This window comes from Sphaeramia orbicularis, chromosome 7, assembly GCF_902148855.1.
Source record: "Sphaeramia orbicularis chromosome 7, fSphaOr1.1, whole genome shotgun sequence".
In the NCBI taxonomy this organism is placed as follows: Eukaryota; Metazoa; Chordata; class Actinopteri; order Kurtiformes; family Apogonidae; genus Sphaeramia; species Sphaeramia orbicularis.
In genome coordinates this window covers 41132398-41153255 of record NC_043963.1, presented here as the reverse complement: position 1 = coordinate 41153255, position 20858 = coordinate 41132398, and the positions used below count along the sequence as shown (strand labels likewise).

The following is a 20858-nucleotide window of genomic DNA, read 5'->3' as shown; positions in this document are numbered from 1 at the left end:
ATTACACCTCAATTTACAATTTATATGTGCATATTACGGATTGGATCTACAAAGGCAAAAAATATTTAATAACAGGAAGTATAATGTTAAAATTTCAGGTTTTTCGCATTTATTATTAAAGGATAGTTTGTAAATGTTAAAATTTTCATCATTTGATGTAAGTTTTTACACTCAAACAAAGAGAAAAAATTGGAGTTGTCATTACTTATTTATAGATGTAATGTAATATTATGTTTTTCACATTAAATTAAGAAAATTTGGAGTCATTATTTATAGGTTATTATGCTACTATTTTAGTTGAGATCACATTGGTCTGTATGTGGAACCTGAACAAAAACAACTTCGACATCCTTGATTGTTAATATCTTAAGTGTAATTTTTGCGCTTTGCAAATTTATCCCGCGGGCCAGATTGAACCCTTTGGCGGGCCGGTTTTGGCCCCCGGGCCGCATGTTTGACACCTGTGATCTACAATAAAAATATAATAAATCAGGACAATGGATGTTTTTTTCAACTTTTGCTCAAAGTTTAGACCCTAATGTTAATAAAAGTACATCAAAAGTGTATTTTAGTGCAAACTTTAATGTTCAAACATGATTTTTAATCTTTGTGGGGTGAAATATACGCTATTAAAAATCTCCAACACGAACAATTAATTTATGCATATCATCGTCAATCCAGCCGAAAAAAAAACAGGCGAGGATAAAAAAATTCTAATTTCTCTTTTAGTTTGTTATAGTTTACCGAGGCATAGTAATAGATACAATATTTTAGACAATGGGAATAGATTCTGTGAGGTCTCTAAATGTCCACAGACACCTGAACCTTATTATTATAAGTATTATAAGTAATTCTTCATTTACTTTGGGTATGTCTTTTTAGGCGTTTTTCCCCTGAAAATATGGTCAGGGTTAAACAGAATAATTTCTTTCTGTCTAGAATCTGCATGTGTATAGTATTGACACTGACCACGAAGGATCAGGAACAAAACAGTAAACACTTGTCACTTTTCCATTGGACAAGTGCGAAAAACTTTACCGATATTTACTAAATGTCGAAAAAACCAAAGTGCGTAATGTCGGTTTTTCCATTAAATCACAAATGCGATGATTTGTTTATTTATTATCACGAGATGACACGAGAAGTCATTCCATAAACATGGCGACGAACGTAAATATGGTGTTAATTTACAGATGTTTTCATTATTATTATATATTACCATTCTATCTCGTACTAAATTAAAAAATGATTGGGTTTCCTGGTGTGTCCACACATACCGCGACATGTTTCTTCTTCTTCTTCTTCGCTTGTCGTAACGTCCGTCAACATCCGTTTTTTTAATTCACCTGACTCTAGTTACAAAAAAAAAGGTCTTTCCATTGCAGTTTTGCGTGATATACCATTTGCGCTACGTCCGAAAAACCACCTCTTACCAGCGCAAAAACTTTTAATCAAAAAATGAGACTTTTGTTGAAATTGTCGTTTTTCCATTAGATTAATTTTTATGCGCTAGTTATATTTGCACAATTTGAGGGTCAATGGAAAAGCGAGTAGTGAAATAATGACATGTCTGATCTGCTGATGGAACTCTTCCCATGTTACAACCAAGGTTATAATAGTTTTGGATTTTTCATTATAGTTTAGTTTGATTTAGTTTTGACAGTTTTTCTTCTCTAATTCAGTTAGTTTTAATTCGTTTTTAGAGCAGGTTTGCTAGTCTTTATTAGTTTCCATTTTTTTCTAAATGCTTAGTTTTAGCTTAGTTTTAGTATTAATTTTAGTTTTGTCGTATCTTTTCTCTTCTTCGTCATTGTAGTCAAATAAATCCCAGACAGAACTCTGCTTTCTCCCAACTTTAGTCTCCATGTTTCCAGGTAGAGTGGGGACCAGAAGACGACTGGAAACCACAAGTGGCGAGAAGTGACAGACCATGAAGTGTCGTATGGTGTTGCTAGCTAAAACTGCTGGAGCAAAATAAATCGTTTTCGTACCAATCTGACATTGACGAAGACGAAAACGAAGGGAATTTTATCCGTAATTTTTATCCATTTTAGTTAGTTTTGTAAGCACACAATACAGTTTCAGTTAGTTATCGTTTTTTTCTTTTAATTATAGTTTTTATTTACTTCAGTTAATGAAAATGTTTTTTCAATTCTAGTTTTCGTCATTTCGTTAGTTTTCGTTAACGATAATAACCTTGGTTACAACCAGTCCTGGTCTCCCCTAAATATTATAAAATCTAGTCTTGATTTGGCTCAAATGCGTGGATAAAATTAAACTAAATGAGTTATTTATTTATTTATTTATTTACATTGTTCAGCACCAAAAGGCAGCCAGACTACCATTCTGCTGTTATGATCCTGGACAAAACAAGTTAGAAAATTTTTTTTAAAATGCTGCTGTTTTTAGTTGATGATGATGTTTTCAAAAGGGTCAGAATAGTTTATCTCTGTATAACATTTAAGTGCTGAATATCACAAATGATTTTCTATATAATGCATAGGTTGTTGTAGACCTTTTACATTCCCATCCCAGACTGTGTTGCATTCAGTCGAAGAGGCCTGGATTACCGTGACATCTGCTAACAGAAGCACTATTGTCCGCCTCAGGCAAAACAGCAAGTCAATGCAGGTCCTCCAATATGACAAGAATCTGAGAACAGCCCAGCCTGCAGGAATCCAAGACATGTCAGACACTAGGATCTAAGATATACGACAGACAAGATGTTATTATACTGGGTCAGCACCAGGACGTGGGCTCTGTATTTACAATCCTACATCACATCTAGGGATGTAACGATTAGCGGTTTAACAATAAACCGCGGTAAAATTGCCAATGGTTAGTATTACTGTTTAAATTCTAATTATCATGATAACCGTGTTTGTTTACCACACTTTTCCAGAGAAAATGCCTATGTAAAGATCTGCTTTTGTGTCACATATTTGAGTATAGTTGTAATTTATTACAATTTAAATTTCCTGTACTTAATATTTGGAACCAATACTCACTTTTAAAATCTTTGAAAAGGTTTGTTAAGTATCTTTGTGTTATTTATGCAATAAATTATATACATTTTTCAAGTCGGATTTTATTTATTTTTTGTATTTTCTGGCCTTTTATGTTGATATAGTAGGTTAAAGTGAAAAAAAAAAAAAAAAAAAAAGGTAGTTGATATAAATGAAGTTGTGCTGAAAAAAAAAAAAAAGATACCAAACATGGGTATAGTAAACATTTCTTTATATATTATATAAAGGCAAAATCAAAAGTACAGAAAAATGGCCAAAATAGGCTCAGACCACTAAGGGTTAATATTTGAATGTTTCTGCAACAGAAAGTGCATTGTGCCAGTTATTTTATTTGGTTTTTGTTGTTGTTGTTATTGTTTTTTTTTTTTTTTGTTTTGTTTTTTTTTCGAAATACAACTTGGTTAAATTCTTTCAGTGTGTGTATAAGTACTTTTTGAACATTTTGAGCATAATTTCAACGATACTGCGATAATAATAATAATAATAATAATAATAATAATAATAATAATAATAATAATAATAACAATACATTGGTTTTATATAGCGCTTTTCTAAGTACTCAAAGACGCTTTACAATAAACAACCAAGGGACAAACATACATTCAACGGGTAAATAGATACGAATTTAATACTAAATGGTAATCGAAGAACAAATACAGAGACAAATACTGACAAAAGAAAAACACACAAAAGAAGGTAGATGTGAGTGGAGGAGGTTGAACGGGCAGTCAGTTTTCGATAATAATAATGATAATTGTGATAATTTTGATCACAATAACCGTGATGACATTTTCATATTGTTACATCCCTAATCACATCACATACTCTGTCAAGTAAACGTGTTTAGAGATTTTCTTGTTATTGCAGATAAAGAAGTCTAAGAAAATTTAGTAGGCTATGTGACCTGTGGGGAACCATGGGCTGTAAATGTGGTAGTTTTTATGCTGGGGAGAGCAGACTTTGGGGAGAAGATGTGAGTCTAGATTTTATAAGGAGTGACATAAAAATTGTTTGGTGAGTCATTCTTTGAAATGTAAATCAGCTAAAATTTACTTAGGGGGTCAAATGAGCGGCCATTTTTGTCAAAAAAAAAAAAAAGTTGTAAGAAATGCATAGAACTGTGTTGAAATAATGCTAATCCATTTGTGCACAGACTACTGATATTATTTGACAGTGGAAGCTATATTTTCAGAAATATTGGATTTTGAATAGCACGTGTATGTGAAAACTTTAGCTGGTGGACGGACGTGACATTACCCATGATGCTCTGGTCAGTACCAGTACTTTATTAGTAATAAACTTATATACTTACTATTGCTAATTCTCCTCTTATCCATAAATGTTAGTATTGTGGATCTAAAACAATAACAGCTGACACAAAAACACAAAATGTGGCAGTGGACGGATGTGACATGGTTGTTACAGATCCCATCATACTGATGCTCGGCAGCCATGTCACCGTTTACACTAATGATCCCTGTGCCAAAACTAGGATCAGAATTATTTATTGCATAGTTTATCATTGTACTAAAGAGTAAATAACAATATAGAATTGTGATTTCTTTATAAAAATGCTTGTTATTAGAAAACTGTTGATTTAAAAAGTGAGGTGTGACATTCTTAATGTATGTATTGGTGTAACATAAGCAGGATGGATCAGTACCATACTCCATATTGCAACCTGTAAAAATAAAACGTGATATGTAGGATAGAATCTTGTAAGAAAAATTGGGGAAGCTAAAAGAATAGAATACTTGTTTTTCAAGTAAATTCAGTTAAAATTAGGGATGTCCGATATTGGCTTTTTTGCCAAAAACCAATATGCCAATATTGTCCAATGCTTAATTTCCGATTCCAATATCTACCGATAGTGCTGCCGATATATGTGGGATATTAAACAAATTTCAGGTAACATCACATATCTCCTGTCATGGAATTAACACATCATGCCTAATTTTATTGTGATGCCCCATTGGATGCATTCTCAAATGCAACAAGGCTTTCAAAATGTAAACACTGTCTGTGCAAAGAATACATACTTCAACTTAAGTTGTGGAAAAAATGCCATATTTATTTATTTTCTCTCCCTCCCTCCATGAGTCTATTACAGTGTGGCAACTCTACTGTACAATTTTGAAAACTGTACATTTCTTTCAGCTACAAACAATGCTTCATTTACGCATCGGTAAATGCCGGTGAAATCAAGGCATTATTTTATCGGTTTTAATGATAGGCAAAAAAAACGATAACAATATTCACCGATATTACATTTTTATGCCAATATCGGGCCGATAATATCGGTGGGCTGACATTATCGGACATCCCTAGTTAAAATATAACTTGGCCATTTGTGACATGAAAATATAGCATTAATTGTGATGAAATTGGACATTTTTGACCTAAAACATAGTTCATATGACTATCAACATGTTGCAACAGAACTGAAATCCTGTAAATTTGCATAACTTGCATTTACCAACACAAAGTTCCTTTGGGGATTCACTTATATTGATTTCTTATGCACAAAGACAGAAATAAGACCTCTAAGCAAATTTTAGCCGAAATGACAATTAATATACAGTGTTAATCCCCAGGTGCTCCTGCAGAGTGAAATTGTGAGGTACACACGAAGCACACAGTGGGAGGTGAATAGTTTGTAAGACGAGAGATGAGTGATTCGTTAGACTGGGGTGGGGGTGGGGTTTGGCAGGAGTTCTCCGTAAGTACTGGGACATACCTTACCTCTCTCTCTCTCTCTCTCTCTCTCTCTACATATATATATATATGTATATATATATATATATATATATATATATATATATATATATATATATATATATATATATATATATATATATATATGTATATACAGAGTCAGCCAGAACAGTGTATACACACATCAGGAAAAGAAAAACTTACAGAAATATTTCAATACCAAATTTATTCAGACATCACGAAATTAATACAAGTTACCTTTGGCCTGTACAGTTACAAGAGGGGCTCAAAGTGGTGGCCATAGGCTTTACGTGTATGGCTAACTACTGCTTGGGTAACGTTGGCCAAAGTGTCCAATGGAATTGCAGCACATGCATTTTCAATTTCTTGTCTAAGGGCTACCAGTGTAGTCGGTTTCCCGTGATACACAACATCCTTTAGGGTCCCCCACAGGTAAAAGTAAAGCATGCGCCATATGCTAGAACTGCTTACTCATGTTTCACGTGCACATTGTGCAGTAGACTTCTGTGGTGAGCGTGTGAACTTTTCCAACACTATTGCAGAGGAAGCAGGACTTGCTGCTGTACGAAGTCTGCCAAATTTTCCTTTTTGCAGATCACACACGGTACCATGTGTTTCGAACTTATCACGAATCTGTGAAATTGTTGGACGTGTAGGAGGTTCTGAACCAAACTCACGCCTCCATTGACTTTGGACTTCAACAACATTCTCAAATTTGAAGTACCACTTTTAAATGATCTGATGTTCCTCAATCGACAACCGTACCACTGCCATGTTGTAGATGTCAGTTGTTGATGCTAAATTCATGAGGGTAATGCCATCTGTTGGGAAAACATCATACAACAGTGCACAATGTTATCGTAATTTGATCAAACTTTGAAAGACGTATTATACAAATTAAATATTTATGCAGGTTTTTCATTTCCTGATGTGTGTATACATTTTGGCTGACTCTGTATATCAGTCTCTCTCTCTCTCTCTCTCTCCCTCTCTCTCTCAATTGTCACTCAGTACACACAGGCCATATGGCTGCAGGCGCCAATGTTATGATACGTCAGGAATGATGTGGCATTCTTGTTTATAACTTAATTTCCCGTCATGCAGTGTGGTACTGCGCTTCCGTGATTGTAAGGCATTTGTATTCCAAAATGACTAACACAGTGTTTTTCAGCCTTGGGGTCGGGACCCCACGTGGGTCGCCTGGAATTCAAATGGGGTCGCCTGAAATTTCTAGTAATTGATAAAAATAAAAAAATAAAAACTTACTAATAAAAAATATATGGTGAGTTGAGAGAGACAAGCCCAATCCATAAAAGACATGACAAACTGTGAAGCTGAAACTGAAGCACTGTGGTACTGTTTGTCTGTCAAATGTTCATTGTGGTCAGTTTCAGATGCTGCAGCTCTTTCATAATTCATAGTTTGAGTTCTTGTTTGTTCAGTATTAATTGTCAGCCTTGTAAATCCAAGCTGGACTGACTGTACATATCCTGACCAAGGAAAATAAAATTCTCACTTTGTGCAGTAACACTGGTCTACAAGGAAAATGCTTCCAGAATAAAAGTAATGAAATTTTACCACATGAGAGTCACTGATAAAGAAAAATCAAGTCAAAAATGCTGGTTGGCTGAACTTTCCAAGATACAGCCTTGGGTCAAAACGTGAAATTCAAGAATTAACGAGAGAATGGGTTTGACTCAAAAGGAATATTTGTCTCAGAGCTACAAGATCTACTTCAAACACTGTCTGCACATTAGAATACATTCACTTTACAGGTTCTATTTAGTGGAAGATTTATAAAACTATTATATAAATGTACATAATCCAGTATATACAGGGTGGGGAAGCAAAATTTACAATATTTTGAGGCAGGGATTGAAAGACAGTGTATGACCAATTAGTTTATTGAAAGTCATGAGAATTTATTTGCCACAAGAAAATTGACATAATAGAAAATGTTTTTATTCTATGTGTCCTCCTTCTTTCTCAATAACTGCCTTCACACGCTTCCTGAAACTTGCACAAGTGTTCCTCAAATATTCGGGTGACAACTTCTCCCATTCTTCTTTAATAGTATCTTCCAGACTTTCTCATAATAGTTTTGCTCATAGTCATTCTCTTCTTTCCATTATAAACAGTCTTTATGGACACTCCAACTATTTTTGAAATCTCCTTTGGTGTGACGAGTGCATTCAGCAAATCACACACTCTTTGACGTTTGCTTTCCTGATTACTCATATGGGCAAAAGTTTCTGAAAAGGTATGGATAATAGTGTTAGGTATGATTATGACATCAATATATGTTTGGTTTCAAAACAATTGACGTAGTGCCTGCTGAGAAAAAACAACTAAATGTTCATTGTAAATTTTGCTTCCCTACCCTGTATTTGTAATAACACTTAATCATATACCTTGAAAACAGCAAACCGGCACTTTTGTCATTTATTTTCCAATTAATCTTATTAAAATACATAACATTTAGCACATTTAATCTCTGAAGCAAATCATTTCTAAAAAATTGTAGACCAGTGTAATCTACACCTGGCTTTTCTGCCTCCATCCATAATAATATACATTATATAAACTAAATGTCGCCTAAAATTAACATTTATTTGCAGCATAGTATGGCAAAATATTATATGATCAGAAACAAATTAATTTTTGCAAAAGAAAAAAAAAAGTCTCAGTTTTGAATGTCTGGGGTCGCCAGAAATTTGTGATGTTAAAATGAGGTCATGAGCCAAAAAATGTTGGGAACCACTGGAAGAATATCACAGAAAATATTGGTCCTATCAACTTACCGAGATATTTAATGTGGAGATGGGACTATGCCTCAACTGTCGGTACCAAATAGGCCAGTTAAAAACATCTCAATTTGTCAGAATCATGCCGATACACACACACACACACACACACACACACACACACACACACACACACACACACACACACACACACAGACACTCTGAGCCCTTCCAGTATCATATTTATGATGGTCCATCAACTGGCACTTGTGCATGGTTTCTTCACAAAACATTAAACCATGAGGTTTTATTATTTAAAATATTAAAAAACAAACTGATAACTTGACTGAAAACACACAAACAGAAGTGACTTGTGTATCATTAGTCCATTTTGCCTTTTGTCTTTCATATATTTAATCAGCTCCTCCATTGACCAGAAGACCAAGGAGAAGGTCGCCATCAAGAAGCTGTACCGGCCTTTCCAGTCCCTCATCCACGCCAAACGGGCATACAGGGAGCTCCGCCTACTTCGCCACATACGCCATGAAAATGTAAGAACACTATGAAACATGGCTGTGGATGATCCTGCACTGGGATTAATTAGAGTGACAAACAACTGTCTCTGTATTTTGCATTGAGAAAAGTAGAGTACCCTCACATTTTGACATCCAACCACTTCATTCATGGCTGATAGTGTTTGTGTGAGCAGCAGTAGAATGACCTGAACTGGAGAAACACTCAGGACATGTTAATGGAAAAAGTTAATGAGAAGAGAGTTAGACAAATTTAGTTCTGAATGCTCTTTTTGGACACAATTTATACAAAAAACAGGTCTACAACAGGTGTGTCTGTCCATAAGTTGTTGAATAGAAATACAAATAATATAATAATATAAATAATATAAATATAATATATAATAATAATATAAATAATATAATTATGATAATAATAATATAAATACGCTGATCAGTGTTAATGTGAATCTGTACTGTTCATGTTTACGGCATTAATTGTGTCTTGTGTTTTACTTATAAGCAAGGGAGGCATAAATTCAGTAAAAAATCGCAATAAATGCACCACACTGGACCTTTTTATTATTTTATTATGAATTACGTGCATGTGCAGAACCTATGGGGAGCAGCCATTGCTAGCTGTGAGTGACGTACCCTTGTTGATTCTGGTAGATGGAGTCCGAGTAAACAAGCAGCAGTCTGTGAGCAAGATTGAGTGGAAAGCATGTCAGGGTTCAAACACGTCCTGGAAAACCTGGAAAATGAGTGACCAATTTTCCAGCTAAGGAAAACATATGGAAAATGACAAAAAAAGGTCAAATGTCCTGGAAACGGTTAAGTTATCTTGGAAAATTGTTTATCCTCCCCTTCCTTGTGAAGGGGAGGATAAACCCAGCACTTCTTCTGTCTTCTTCTACATTGACTTTTTTGCACTGCAGGATAAAATTTTATTTAGATATTTAGTTATAAATGTGACAATTTATGTTTTGCTTGGCTATTTTGACAGTGATTTTGATTTTCATTATGTTTGAGAAATGCAGGTGCCAAATATATACAGTAAACTGAGGTGTGCAGTAAACTCAGATGAAACAAAGGAAATAGTTTTTCAGTGATTTATTCCTGGTTTGACTGGGTATCATTAAATCTATTTCAATACCAGGACTCATACTGGTACTTCGGCTACATTTTTGGCAATGTTACACTATAAATGATTGTTCTCATAATATAATTGCCCAAGTCATACACTATGAGGACAAAAGTATGTGGACATGTTGAATTCAGGTGTTTCTTTTCTAACAGGGGTCTGGGATACAAAACAATAATGACAAATGCCATAATATAGTTTTATATCGGGATAAATATAATTTCATTGGTTAGTTTGGTTTAAATTGTTATATTTGCTTCCAAAATGCCTCAGAGATGGTTTTTACTCAATTTCTCTCATCATTGATTTTTTTTTTTTCTTTTTATCCATGACTATGATTTTAAATGTTCTACCTATAATTTTTTAAAAATATTTTTCATGCTGTGACTGCAAATAATAACTTTGTACCACAACTAACTATTTACTTTCTTCACATCTCACTTAAAAAGAAAAATCTGGGGTTAAACCTTAAGGAAATATTGATATTAGGGACAAAAAGGTTGGAACACATCATGGCTACAGTTGTAAGATAATAACAATAATAATAATAATAATAAATTTTATCGTCCTGATGATATTCATGATGTTCATGTTAATTTGACATATAAACATCAATATTAATAATCAATATGATATTTATCACAATATAAAACTATATTATGACATTTGCCATTATTGTTTTGTTAGAAAAGAAACACCTGAATTCAACGTGTCCCAATACTTTTGTCCATATAGTGTATGACTTCGGCAATTATGATGTGAGGCTAATAATATGTTATATTTTTTAGCTAATTGGTATTTCAGACACTCTAAGCAGTTTCATAACATAACTAGAAAAGCACTCTGAGAGCGCAGACCTCTGCCAAGGCAGATCAGTGCCCCCCCCCCCCCCCCCGATCACCACCAAAATTTAATCATTTGTTCCTTGTGCTAGTATCAATATTTCCTGAAATTTTCATCCAAATCTGTCCATAACTTTTTTGAAAGATCCGGATCAGTCTTTGCCATTTGATAGAACACCCCATTGTAAATCCCTGAGTCAAATTGCATGAGATTTGCACAATTCCCCCATATTGTGATTTCCACCATAAATATTAGTCCCATATTTATTTTACCTATATTTTAAGATTCCTTGACCATGAAAACATACCATTAGCAACGGATTTATAATTATATCCTTATTAGTTCAGTAGTTATTCACGAAAATCACATTTCTCGTAATGGCGGTTTTCTTCTGGATCTAGCTCCTTAAGTATTAAAGCTACATGAAATCCGGTGGCATACTCCCGATGCGGAACTGACTGAGCTACACGATGGCGCTTGTCAGAAATTTCTACCTTTAATATTAAAGGCACAGTAGGCCAAAAAGTAAGGGCACCCCCATTTTTTATATAAATTGAGATAAAATCCGCCTTCTGGATCAGATCCAGATCAGCCTTTGAAATGTGATAGAGGACCCCATTGTCAATTCCTGAGTTAAATTTCATGAGTTTTGGTCAATAATTAAGCGAGATATTGGGAAACGAAAATTTTGGCCCCATTTACCACAATGTTAACGAAAATTTCAAAGTGATCCAGAATCCAGGATTTCTTCCGGATCACCCCCAAAAGTTAATCATTTCTTCCTTATCCCATTTCCAACAAACCCTGAAAATTTCATCAAAATCTGTCCATAACTTTTTGAGTTATGTTGCACACTAACGGACAGACAAACAAACCCCTTGGCGGAGGTAATTAGTGTTTATTTGCAAAACAGTATAGCAAACTATTATATGATCAAAAACAAATTAATTTTAGCAACAAAAAGTCTCTGTTTTGAATGTCTGGGGTCGCCAGAAATTTGTGATGTTAAAATGGGGTCAGGAGCCAAAAACAGGTGGGAACCACTGTTATACTTCCTTATGTTAGTCAGTCAACTGCTGCTGCATCCTGCTGGATGTACTTGACTCCTCGTTACCTCCACCAAAGAGGTTATGTTTTTGCCAGGGTTTGTTTGTTTGTCTGTTTGTTTGTTTGTCTGTCCGTCTGTCTGCTTTTCTAGTTTTAGATGACATTTTGGCTATATAATGTATAGAATGCACCTTTTTGGTGTCTGCTTCTCAGTTTCTCTTGGAGATGTTCTTATCAGGGCCAGGCGGGCGAAGAAATCTTTCCATTCTCTGTTCGGTCCGGTTTTCTGACTGCGACTGTGTTGAAGTGTAGTAACCCATACGGCAGGGGTGTCAAACTCATTTTAGTTCAGGGGCCACATTCACCCCAATATGATCTGAAATGGGCCGGACCAGTAAAATAATACCAGTGAAAAAAGTAAAATTACATTATGATAATGTTTACATCTACATCATTTCCTTAAAGATCTGAATTATGTGAACAACTTGAAATGTCTTAAGGAAAAGAAGTGCAGTTTTAACAATACTCTGCATCAGTTTATCCTTTAAATATGTGCGTTACAACTTACATTACAAATACACAAAACATTTAATAACACGTATAATATTGGTAAAATTGCATTTACTTTTCTCAAGACATTTCACATTGTTGATATTCCTTCAGTTTATTCACTTTTTTTGGAAAAGGACAGTTTGTTAATGTAAATATTTTCATGTAATTGTATTTTTTTTGCACTAAAACAAAGATAAAATCTGCAGTTGTCATTATTTACAGGCTATTATGACAGCATTTTTCTGGTCTGACCCAATTGAGATCTAATTGGTTTATATGTGTATATATGGAACCTGAAATCAAATGATTTTTACACTATTGATTGTTAATATCTTCAGTGTAATTTTTGCATTTCACAAACTCATCCTACAGGCCAGACTGGACCCTTTGGCGGGCCGGATTTGGCCGCATGTTTGACACCTGTGCCATTCGGTCACATGATCGGGTCAATCAAGATATGCTCTCTCAGATATTATATCCTGCATTTTATTTGAAAGTTATTTTTATTAGGAAAAGTGTGTGATGTTTAACTTATAAGGAAATATATATTTGATCATTTAAAAATATGTTTTATTAGTAATTAAAAAAAAAAAAAAAGTTTTAAATTACTAGAAATTTCAGGTGACCCCATTTGAATTCCAGGTGACCCCACATGGAGTTGCGACCCCAAGGTTGAAAAACACTAAAATATAGATTCAGTGTGAAAACCTAGCCTGCAAGGCAAATTTCACCAAAGTTCAAACAAATCTTCATTACCTCCGCCAAGGAAGTTGTGTTTTTGTTGGCGTTGGTTTGTCTGTTTGTCTGTCTGTTAGCAAGATAACTCAAAAAGTTATGGATGGATTTGGATGGAAATTTCAGGAAAGGTTGATACTGGCACAAGGAACAAATTATTAAATTTTGGTGGTGATCGGGGGTGGGGTAGGGGGGCCACTGATCTGCCTTGGCGGAGGTTTACGCTGTCTTTTCTAGAAAAGCACTCAGAGCGCAGACCTCCACCAAGGCAGATCAGTGCCCCACCCCACCCCCACCCCCGATCACTACCAAAATTTAATCATTTGTTCCTTGTGCCACTATCAACATTTCCTGAAATTTTCATCCAAATCCGGGGCACTGATCTGCCTTGGCGGAGGTCTGCGCTCTCCGAGTGCTTCTAGTTTATCTTTATTTTTGGTGTCACTGTGCTGACATTGTATCACTTGAAACCATTTAACAGGCTGGAAAATAAAGCAGCTGGTTTGGTGACCTGGTGTTCATCTGCTTCTGTGACATTCATAAAAACCTCATTGTTTAGTGCCCTTTTACTGTATTTTCCGATACCACCAAGTGTCACTGCATTGTGTTCCAACTGCAATAGAAAATCATCTACCGTAGCAGTGTAATCTCAATAAGCTAAGATCGAATGAGCTCAGAGTTTTGGTTATCGTACCTGAGAATAAGCAGACATTGTTACCTATTCCACCCTCCCTGACACACTGTGAATGTAGTGTATTGTTGGACCCTCATGGTTCATTGTTTTGGTTAAAAACCTGAAAACCTACTGTACGTGACATTTATAGAACCGCCTTTTAAGAGCCCGATCTAGGATGTCACTCCTAAGCATAGGGTTGATTTACCATTTGGAAACTTTTATGATCAGATTTAGCCTCATTTAATGAAACTCACAGTTCATGAGCAGAAAATCCACAGAATATGAGTTCTGACCACATTACAGGGGTGGATTTTCTATGTAACTGCAGTGTATGGGAAGCACAAACTATGGCATCTGTATCTGTCATGTAGTGTGACTGTTGGGAAACAAACAGTGACAGAAGCACCAACTACAACCTATTTACAGTGAGTTTTTTTTTTTTTTCTTTAAAGGTGATCTGCCTCCTTGACGTCTTCACACCTGATTCTTCGCTGGAAAAATTCCAAACCTTGTGCGTTGGTAGCAAGGAACCACATTCTTTTACCAACTGTGTGAATTTGTGTGGATGTTTTGTGCATGTGTGAGCCTGCATGAGGAGTTGAAGTCAGGATGTGTGAGTGCAGGCTTGTTCTTGTTTGTTTTTGGTTGGTTTGTGCAGTTGCATGTCTTCACCATGGCAATGAGCTCTTTTAGATAAGGGCTTGTTGTCATATACAGCAATGAGACCTGCTTTATGTCCCGTTAGTGGTTTTGTTTTTGGCTCCTACTTTTTTTTTTTTTTTTTTTTAATAATTGATTTTGAATATGGAAATGATCCAAGCTTCCTGATTGCTACTAAGTGACTTCTTTGCACAACATAATATAGAAATGAAAATTTAACCCTTTCATGCACGAATTATGAGAACCTTAACCCTCCGATATCCGGGTGCGCCTTTTAGGCACACTTTCCACTTCGTTTTAAAAAACTTCATATTAGTTTTCATAATTTAAATGAGGTTTGAATTCAAAAGATGTTCATTTTTGTGTGATCTTTAAAATTCTGGCCACCAACTAAAATTTGCACATTGTAAACAAAAGAAAATTACAAGACTAGCATGTCTCTCAAGTGTGCCTAAAATGCACTATTTCTTCCATTTGATCTGTATGATTAGAGCTGACCTTGATTTACAAAAATAAAATAAAATTAGAGCAGAAAAATAAATCAATATATAATATTTAATAGTTTGATTTACAGGTGTGTCTTTTTGGCACACTTGGTGACAGATGCTAGTATTTTTGAACATTTGACCTAGTGCCAAAAATAATAATGCAAATCAACCAGTGTTGGAGTTAATCATTGACATATGCCAGGTTGCAAAAATCAAATAATATGTGATCCACTTTTTATGTAGTATATTGAAAAAAAATAATTTTTGTGTGTTTTTTGCATCCAAAAAAATGGTTTGTTTACATTACAAACACAGCATTTAAAGGGTTAAAAAACGTGACAATTATTGAGTATTTGGTATTTTTATTTACGGCTCAAGTTGATGAAATAGAAAAAAGTGTAAAAGAATTAAAAACGAACTGTATGAAAATTTTTTTGACATTATTCCACAAGTGTGCAAAAAGGCACACTTGGTGCTTAGTAAGGGCCTTGCTGGATGGGATACCGGAGGTTTAATCAAAATTTTTTTCAGAGTGTTTTTATTCTTTAGGCATGAAAAAAAACAATGCAATTGGAAATTTTCTTCTGAAAAATAAATTAAAAGAAAAAATAAAATAAAAAAATATATATATATTTTTTAAAAATACATTAAAATAATAATAATAATTTGAAAAAAAAATTCTTATGAACCTATTTTTCATGAAGTTGCAAAAATGTCCACTCAGCTGAACACCACACGTTTAATTTTTGACGCACAGAAACATGTATTTACTGATAAATTATGTGAAAACTATGGGGAGGGCTTGTGATTCTGGGGGTTTATGCTCAGGAGAGATCTACATTATGTTACCAATTCATGTCAGAAAAGATATGTAGTGTCTTAAAACTTTAATAAAGATATGTGTAAAAAAACAAAACAAAACAAAACAAAAAAAAACTACGAAAAGAACAACTAAATCCATGAATATAGAAGAGAAAAGCTGTAGAACAGCTGTCCACTGTAGTGACCAGTATGCATGAAAGGGTTAAGGAAGCGTAAAATAATGATACACACAAAAAGAAAAAGAAAAAATAGTCATATTGAAAAGGAGTGAGAAGAAGAATAGCTTATTAGCTCTCACCCCTTTGTCTAAACCAGGGGTGTCAAACTCATTTTAGTTCAGGGGTCACATTCAGCTAAATATGATCTGAAGTGGGCCAGACCAGTCAAATAATAACATAATAATATGTAAATAATGTCAACTCCAAACTTTTGTCTATGTTTTAGAATGGAAAAAAGTAAATTTATATTATGAAAAGGTTTACATCTACAAACTATCCTTTCAAAAGATGTGAATAACATGAACAAACTGAAAAAATAAGGGTCATTTTAACAATATTATGCCTCAGTTTATCATTTACACATGCACATTAGAACTCTACAAATACACAAAACATTTAATAACAGGCAGAATCTTGTTAAAATTGTACTTACTTCTCTTAAGTCATTTCAGGTTGTTCATATTTGTTCAGGTTATTCACATTTTTTGCGAAATTATACTTTGTAAATGTAAATATTTTCATGTATTTACACTAAAACAAAGAGAAAAATTTGGAGTTGTTGTTATTTATATATTGTTATGATATTATTTTATTGGTCCTGCCCACTTGAAATTGAATTGGTCTGAATGTGGAAACTGAACTAAAAGGATTGTTAATATCGTCGTGTAATTTTTGCATTTCACAAACTCATCCCAAGGGCCAGATTAAACCCTTTGGCGGGCCGGATTTGGCCCCCTGGCCACATGTTTGACACCTGTGGTCTAAACCAGTGGTTCTCAAATGGGGGTATGCGTACCCCTGGGGGTACGTGACATTTTAAAATAGATTTAAAAAGTAGCATCCTATATTTTTTGTTTACACTTACCAAACACAATCTGTTGGAACCCTAAATGTACAAGAAATGACAATATCATGACAATGTATCTGGAATTGTCGTGTTTTTTGTGTAATTAATTAATTCTACTTTTCATATTTTATTTATTTATTTATTTTCTTTAGAGAGAGGAGGTCAAAGTCTGTTGGTCTTTCGTATGTGTTTTCTTTATGTAACAATGCATCCATTGTTCACTGTTCAATTGTTTTGTTTATTAACGAAAAAAAAAAAGAAAAACTGAAGTGTTGAGAATTGAAAGATTGGTCACTGGTCACATACTTGTTACATGACCACAATGTAATTTAAATGTATGTTGAACTTTTCTCAATATTTCTAAATAAAAATCTGAAAAAAAAAAGTAGCATCCATGCAAAAATCCTTTAAAAATAATTATTAAATTAATTAAATATTTCAGGAAAATACATAAGTTCATAAAATGAATTTTTTATTCAATAGACTGTTCAGTTTTATCAACCAAAAAACCCAGAGTCTCCCCCATACCAGAATGGTTCGACCCAACCTGTCATCTGCCACCTAGCATCACCTGTCAATCACTTGAAAACTCAAACAATGGCATCATGGTCGAAGCGTAATTCTTTTGAAAACACGGAAGGACAAGTGGCAAAGAAGGCCAAAGCAGAGCCGGCAAAACTCCGGCTGTATCTTGAAGATTATTATGTTATGTTATGTTTTTGAGAACAGATCTTTACTATGATCCCAAAGGAGGACACTTTATGTTGATAATTATTTTTATGTGCACAAATCTTTATTTATAATTAAGTTAATTATTTCTTTCTTTTTTTAGTTATATCTTTTAATTTCCAAATAGTTCAAGAGAGACCACTACAAATGGAGTTCCAAAGTTTAATAAATCAGACGCTGATGGCACAGCACTCTGTTTTAAGTCATTTTTTTCAACCAAAAATGCTTTGCACTGGTTAGGGGGTACTTGGCTGAAAAAATATTTCACAGGGGGTACATCACTGAAAAAAGGTTGAGAACCACTGGTCTAAACCAACAATATGTACAAGGTGGGGAAGCAAAATTTACAATGAACATTTAGTTGTTTTTCTCAGCAGGCACTACGTCAATTGTTTTGAAACCAAACATATATTGATGTCATAATCATACCTAACACTATTACCCATACCTTTTCAGAAACTTTTGCCCATATGAGTAATCAGGAAAGCAAACGTCAAAGAGTGTGGGATTTGCTGAATGCACTCGTCACACCAAAGGAGATTTCAAAAATATACTGAACAAAAATATAAATGCACGACTTTTGTTTTTGCTCCCATTTTTCATGAGCTGAACTCAAAGATCTAAAACTTTTTCTGTGCACACACAAGGTTTATTTCTCTCAAATATTGTTCACAAATCTGTCTAAATTTGTGTTAGTGAACACCTCTTCTTTGCTGAGATAATCCATCCACCTCACAGGTGTGGCATATCAAGATGCTGATTAGACAGCGTGATTTTTGCACAGGTGTGACTTAGGCTGGCCACAATAAAAGGCCACTCTAAAATGTGCAGTTTTATCACACAGCACAATACCACAGATGTCACAAGTTTTGAGGGAATATGCAATCGGCATGCTGACTTCAGGAATGTCCACCAGAGCTTTTGCCTGTGAATTGAATGTTCATTTCTCTACCATAAACCATCTCCAAAGCTGTTTCAGAAAATTCATGAAGAAAACTGTGCGAGGAAAATGGTGGTCACACCAAATACTGACTGGTTTTCTGACCCCCCTGGACCACCCAATACAGTAAAACTGCACATTTTAGAGTGGCCTTTTATCGTGGCCAGCCTAAGTCACACCTGTGCAATAATCATGCTGTCTAATCAGCATCTTGATCTGCCACACCTGTGAGGTGGATGGATTATCTCAGCAAAGGACAAAGGAGAAATGTTCACTAACACAGATTTAGACAAATTTATGAACAATATTTGAGAGAAGTAGGCCTTGTGTGTACACAGAAAAAGTTTTAGATCTTTCAGTTCAGCTCATGAAAAATGGGAGCAAAAACAAAAGTCTTGCATTTATATTTTTGTTCAGTGTAGTTGGAGTGTCCATAAAGACTGTTTATAATGTAAAGAAGAGAATGACTATGAGCAAAACTATTACGAGAAAGTCTGGAAGATACTATTAAAGAAGAATGGGAGAAGTCGTCACCCGAATATTTGAGGAACACTTGCGCAAGTTTCAGGAAGCGTGTGAAGGCAGTTATTGAGAAAGAAGGAGGACACATAGAATAAAAACATTTTCTATTATGTCAATTTTCTTGTGGCAAATAAATTCTCATGACTTTCAATAAACTAATTGGTCATACACTATCTTTCAATCCCTGCCTCAAAATATTGTAAATTTTGCTTCCCCACCCTGTATCTATCTATCTATCTATCTATCTATCTATCTATCTATCTATCTATCTATCTATCTATCTATCTATCTATCTATCTATCTATCTATCTATCTATCTATCTATCTATCTATCTATCTATTTCTACATACACATAACACTTTCCTTGTCATCCATTCATCCCTCTTACATTCTGTTTATTCTTTCTAGTTACATGGTCATGCCTTTCGTAGCTCAGGATCTGGGCCACATTATGAAGAAGCGCAGATTAACCGACCGCATCATCGTATACCTGTTTTACCAGCTGCTGAGAGGACTCAAGGTGAGTGTGTGTTATTGGCAGGTTTTTGCTAAGGAGATGATTTAGTCCCTTCCGTTTGTTCGTCTGTCCATCTGTCGGTCTGTCAGCGCCATTTTTCATGATACTCAGTGGAAGGTTAGAGCAGGAGCCACGGCTGAACCCCTTAAGGCCCATTCATACTCACTTTATATGCATGAATAGCTGAATATGTCTGTTTTACTCCGCTATATTCCCCATGTGTGCTTTACGTTGGCTTGGTTGGAAGCAGTACATCCACTAGAGGGCAGTGCAGAGTTCAGAGCTCACATATACTCAAAGGATTTAAAAACACCAGAATTAGTGCAAAATTTCCAGGTTCAATTTAAGATGTAATAGACTAACAAGAAACAATTTGTCCTTTATTGATTATTATTATAACCAATAACATGGCTAGCTGTTCGGCAAAACATACATTTTACACACTGTTTTTATTATTTTTGCACATACAAATATTGTTTGCACACATAGTTTCTATCCTCTGTATATTTTATAGAGGTCGACTGATATGGATTTTTGTAGTGCCAATGCCAATTTCTTTTTAAATTTGATCAGCCAATCGCCGATATCTACAGCTAATTTTTGAAGCCGATATTTAAAGCAGATTTTTTTCTAAATATAATTGAAACACTCAGATAATTAAGATTTTTATGCAGCAATATAAATGAAATTATGAATTCACGTACACATGGTAGTCTTTTAGCATTTATTGAACTTCATGTGCTGCCCACACAGGCGCCTGAGCAAATATCTTATAACATTTTTAATACTGATCAAATACCGGCTTTCAAAAAAAAAAAAAAAAAAAAAAAAATGAAGGCTGATGGCCAATATTGAAAAAAATCAATATATCGGCCTCTAATATTTTGTTCTATTTTTGTTGTCCCTGCTTTTTTTCATTGTAGCATTTACTTAGCATAATTGTGCAATGGCAATAAAGATTCATCTCATCTTACCTTACCTTAACTTAACTTAACTTACCTTACCATACCATACCTTACCTTACCTTACTTTACCTTACTTTTTTTTTTTTACTTTACCTTACCTTACCATACCATAACTCAACTCAACTCAACTCAAC

At 34.6% G+C, this 20858-nt stretch overlaps 1 protein-coding gene across 1 annotated transcript in view; it reads left to right on the top strand.

Moving 5' to 3' along the window:
* Positions 1–20858, top strand: part of LOC115422730 (mitogen-activated protein kinase 12) — a 39389-nt gene that overhangs the window by 1980 nt on the left and 16551 nt on the right. The window contains exons 2-4 of the mRNA XM_030139229.1: positions 8928–9057; positions 14468–14526; positions 19651–19762. Of these exons, the coding sequence (XP_029995089.1) occupies positions 8928–9057; positions 14468–14526; positions 19651–19762 (301 nt within the window). The remainder of the gene's footprint in view (positions 1–8927; positions 9058–14467; positions 14527–19650; positions 19763–20858) is intronic.